We start from the raw sequence: 5181 nt of genomic DNA on the forward strand, positions 1-5181 counted from the left end.
CTGACGGACTCAATAGAGGCATTAATGAATGAATTTGCTCTTTATATGACTGCATGGCGATTGCAAACCACCCTTGACCATTGAAGAGGCTCAACCAAGTGAGGTTTTGATAAGCACCCTGATGGGCATATTAGAGGCTTGGCAGATCTTTAGATGCTGGGCATTATCTAATTAGATTAATATCAGTCCTGCCACGGAGGTTCTCGGGGAGGTCGGCTTTAGTCGAGTTTTCGTCATATTGCGTAGAACCGGTTACCAACTATCAGGGCCCAACTCCTCAATGAGTCCGAAAACGTGGGAGTTATGCCCGAAGACGGCGCAAGCGACCACAGAAAACGTGGATAATTTCTAATCACGCATAGGTCAGACTTCTCGTTTCTCTCGAGTTCATATCGTTGGTGTCTTGGCGGGAGGGACGTTGCATGGGCCCGGCCTTGTTTGCAATCCCGGCATCGGAACCGCGGGGAACCCCCAGCTTGCGAGACCCGAGTATCGGCTGTTGTGGTGTGTTATGCCGGCTTATCACAGATCCTTCTCGACCTTGCTCTCAAAGTTTGGCTTGCAGGGAAATGGAATCAGAGTTGCGTCGCGGTTATGGCGAATGAAGGCGAAAGATCAAAAAAAAAGAAGGCTGTGTAATGTACATATAGGGTACCACTCGCTGGAGGGGTGTTAGGGGTAATGAGTTCTGGTGCAACTCTAGAAAATGGGGGCCCCGTGGTGGATATCCGGAGACCCGATCCCCATTCTGGCAAATCAGATTTCCGAATGCTCCTGAAATCTGAGCCGTTCCTGGTTGCTAATATTTGGTGGATTCTCCTCTTGAATTGACATTGGAGTCTCACATGAGAATTGAGATCCTTTCACACTTGGGTAACCTCCGCCGAGTACAAAGTGTCGGTGCTGTGACAATAAGAGCGGTGTAAGTGTGGATCGCCGGGTAAATGTGTCAATTCACATTGCCATCGCCAAGACGACAAAATCGGGGTTGACAAGCCTAGATCTCTTGGCTAGAGATAACTTATCTTCATTGTCAGCAATTGCCGGCCGGATGCCCAGGAATGCGTTATTTCGAGAGATTCTCCTGCGCAAAGAATTGCATACATCATGGCACCGGCACGGTCCATCCTATCGTACCGGTCCGGATGACAAGGAGATACTCCCCACCTAATCTCGACAGGCAAGTCAGTCTAGTGTCCTTCCTCTGCTTCCATGATTACAGAAATAAATCAAATATGGCCGACGTCTCGCTTCAAATTGCCTTGAAGATACCGATGGCCCCTTAAGGCCCAGTTGGCAAAAATCATCTTGCAGAAAGTTGCTCTAACTTGGTGTCCAAATGCGGGCAAGGATTTGACCTGGCAATATAATCAAACAATCGGAAGTCTCTTACATTCCGATTGTTTGTTCTACCGAAGGGCACCGTATCATGGCTTTGTTATTGGTAATATTTGTGGCGTCCTATAAAGACAGGCCAACATTCATTTGCCACTCCTTGACGCCGAAAGGTTTTTTGGAGATTAATGCAAAAAAAAACACTATTTCTACTGTATGTGAATTTTATAAAGCTGTAGTTGGTCATGGAACGAATGGTACCTCCAAAAAGAATTGCGGAGACTGCTTTGAGAACGGCTGCACCTGTTCTTAGCATTCTTTATAACAAAAGGTGTAGATAAGTATTTCATATTACTGTGTGTTGCTATCAATCGAGAGCCGAGTTAGTTCGGAAGCTTCTCTTCTGGAGTGAACGCCAACAACTCTGGAAACTTCAACGTCGCTCATACAAAGGTGTCAAAAGATATCGCAAGAAGAGTCTCGACGGTGAATCGAGTTGTTAATATAGATACCCAACATCATTTGCCAAGACATCCTATCATCTGGCACTATAGCAACACTAAATATCTATTGGCTGCACGCGAGCGAGACCAAGATACATGAATCGGTCAAACTCTAGAAATCTTGGTATTAGATAACCACATGTGCAGTTTGGTCCGGAATTTCTTTTGAGTCATTCGCGACTTTGTAGGTGTGGTGATACCCCCGTGAAACCTCTGTGCAGAGGAGGCTCGGAAGCATATCTGAATATTGTGCAAGTTTTACTTGACTCCTAGGGCCCCATCAACACTCCAATCCTCTTCTTTCCAATACGAGAGCTTTTCTGTTACTGCAATTATCTAATTGAGGATTATGTCGCTTGGGCTGATTAGTTTCTGGTCTACTTTGAGGAGAACCGAGAGGCGCTGTCTTCTCGGGTTGGTGGCAACAGACGGCATCCTATCCAACCCATAGGCTGTCGGAAAGGACTAGAAGCTACATGTAGTGCAAAGTCATTTCATATCTCATCTATCTGGAAACCAAAAAAAAAACTAAACGAAAGAGTCCTTGAGAGGCATACAACCAGCCACACGTATGGGCCATGGCCTCCTTGGAATGCCTTGCACTTGTTTTCGATGTGCCTCAATACTCTCTACCTAGCCAAGTTTTTTGATCACAAGATCTACGGTCATCTGCTCGTATCGGCGGTGGCCATCCTACTTCAGGGTAGAAGTAGATGGCAAGGCTACACCAGACTGTGATTGCCCGTCTCTCACCATTGTCGCGCATTATGCTTGCATGTCAACAGATGCTTGATACAACCTGACTCTAATCCCTGTCACCTCTTCGGCGAGTTAATATAATGAAGTCATTAGACTTTAGCGTGAGATCATTTGCACATTGTCATGGAATGCATGTCAGTTTGCGAAACGTCTGGGAAAAAAGATCTGCAAACCCGCATTCAAATGAACAGCTGATGGTCACTTGCCTTTCAGTTTCTGTGATGGCTAGTAAAAGTCGGATATAGATGCCGAGATGACGAGATGGTCCCCAGGCTATGGATTGTTTTTCCAGAAACCACGAACCTTAAGCGCGGGTGTATTCGTCTGAAAAATAAAACTCGTTTCACTCCACCAATTTAAGCATGCTTTGGGTTTGTAAGATGGGGTGTGGCCCGTGAAAAGTTTACCATGGTTTCGTTTCATCATGCGAGATTTTCGGGAATCGTCAAGTGTTGCCGGTATGTCGTCGTAACATGGCGTCGCTTCTTGAGCACTAGAACAGGTGTCAAAGTTTGACAGTCGTCTTGTTCGAAAATTGGCAAGTGCCTTATTATCAGGGGTAGGTTTTGCGTGCGACATATTTGAGACAGAGAGCTGGGAGTATGTTTCCCTGCAGAACAAACATCAGACAAACATCCTCGACTTTATCTAAGCTTGCGAACAGCTTCTTTCCAAGCTTCTGAGATTTGTTGTGCAATGTGGTGCTAATACACTGGCAGGTTCAAATTTGTTCGCAGAAGCACGTTTCACGAGCAGCGGAAGCAGGAACGCAAATAGAAGAACTTATAGAACCATACTCCAGCTAGAGCAGGTAGTCGTGTCTCATTATCAGTAATCCAGTACTGTTACAGATGTGTGTTCCTTAAGACCATTCCACCATCTCAATCTTAGAATATGTGCAAAAGAATGACTAGATTTACTCCTCGTCCTCAAAGTCGGTGGCCTCCATGGCACGCTTCAGCATGCGCTTGAGCTGGCGGTCAGACTCAGCCACAGCGCGAGCGAGATTGCGGCGAGCAACAGCCGGGGTGTTGCCGGCCTGCTGCATCTGAACAGGGACGACACCGCCGAAGGGGCCGGCGCGAGCGGCGTTCTGGCAACGGACCAGGCAAACGTTGTTTTGGCCGGCGACAGTGCCAGTGCAAGCCTGACCAGCGGGGATCTCAGCCCTGAGGGGGAAGTCCTGCATGGCACCAGCCTATGTTTGTTAGAATCAGGTGCATTGGAGCGAGTTGAGTAAATTGCTTACGCGGTTGCGGGAATTCTGGCCGGGAACGGTGACGGGGACATTGACGTCGGTCCAGGTGGCGCCAGTGGCATCACTGTTGATCATGCAGGTGTAGGGACCAGCGCCGTCGCCGTTGACCTGGTGGACGGTCATGTCGATGGTGCCGCCAGCCTTGATCTGGGGAAGCTGGTCACCAGTGGCAGCCATGATGGCCTTGGTGCCAGCCTCCACGTCGTTGGTGCCACCACCGAGGGTCTCGCCGACGGTGTCAGCGCCCTCACCCTGGAAGCGGGTGGAATCAACCTGGTACGGTTGGCGCTGGGTTCCATCGCGAGGAGTTGAGAGATCAACACCGAGACCCATGGCAGTGCCGCCAAGCTCGCTGGAAGCTCCAATGATAGCACCGTGGCCAGCCACCAGATTGGCGGCGGCAAGAATGGCAGTGGCAGCGACGGCCTTGAAAGACATTTTGACTAATAGTTAGGAGATGATGAGATGGTGCTCCTAGCCAGAGGAGTGTAAACGAATAGTGTCCTACCGGAGGAGGTATTAGAACCGAAAGAGAGAAAGGACTGCTGAAAAGCTGATGATGTTGATGCTGATGCCGAGAAGAGAATGGTTGAAAGCTGGGAGGATTGGTCCGCTTTTGTAGTCGATATTTCACGATGGTGAGTCCACACTGACCGAGCATCTCGTACATCGCCTGCACAATCTGCCGTCTGGTACCTTACAATCCATGGAACCGGCACCAGCCCCAACATCAAGGATATTGTATAGACAGTAGACTGGAAAAGATGAGGCCAAACACCAGCGAGAACGACCGCATCTCGTGACGGAGACAAGTTCGAAACTGGGCCTTTTCCGACTCGGATCGTCGAGGAGGCTCTGTGGTATAGGAGACGACAAGGGGTCGAACCTTATCCAAGAGCCAATCGCATTATGGCTGCGTGTCCCCCTCGACGAGCAGGGAGGGGAAGAAACACTGTCGCAGATCAGAAAACGTTTGTCGCACATCCCTGAGAGGGAGAAGATGTTCCAGGATCTACGCCACGATTGTATTCAGGGCACTGAGAGAATGGTTCCCAGGTCAAACACACCTTTCTTGGTTGCACCGCACATCGGCTAGGCGAAAGGCCGTGCGGAGAGTCTGTGGAAAGGCGACTCAACAAAGGTGGTGCTTGCCTTGCGACGGCGACAACTCGAACCTGCGCTCGGCCACTGGCAACGTTCGTCCATACCTAGTGGTAGAGAGATCTGGGCGACTGGGAACAAAAGAAAAGACAGAGACACAGCGGTCTCTGACGGCTATCATCTCAATCTTCTGGAACAAAGGCACTTAAAGCCGCCGTTGCACTG

General features: G+C 49.2%; 1 protein-coding gene across 1 annotated transcript; it reads right to left on the bottom strand.

Annotated features, from left to right (window-relative positions):
* Positions 1 to 3513: 3513 nt before the first annotated feature.
* On the bottom strand, positions 3514 to 4293 carry CORC01_12791 (uncharacterized protein; the record flags this gene model as incomplete). Its single annotated transcript, XM_022624409.1, has 2 exons — positions 3514 to 3795; positions 3847 to 4293. The coding sequence occupies 2 exons, from the start codon at positions 4291 to 4293 to the stop codon at positions 3514 to 3516; spliced, it is 729 nt and encodes a 242-aa protein (XP_022469113.1).
* Between the last annotated feature and the right edge of the window lie 888 nt (positions 4294 to 5181).

The sequence above is a fragment of the Colletotrichum orchidophilum genome, assembly GCF_001831195.1.
Source record: "Colletotrichum orchidophilum strain IMI 309357 chromosome Unknown Scaffold_165.1, whole genome shotgun sequence".
Taxonomy (NCBI): domain Eukaryota; kingdom Fungi; phylum Ascomycota; class Sordariomycetes; order Glomerellales; family Glomerellaceae; genus Colletotrichum; species Colletotrichum orchidophilum.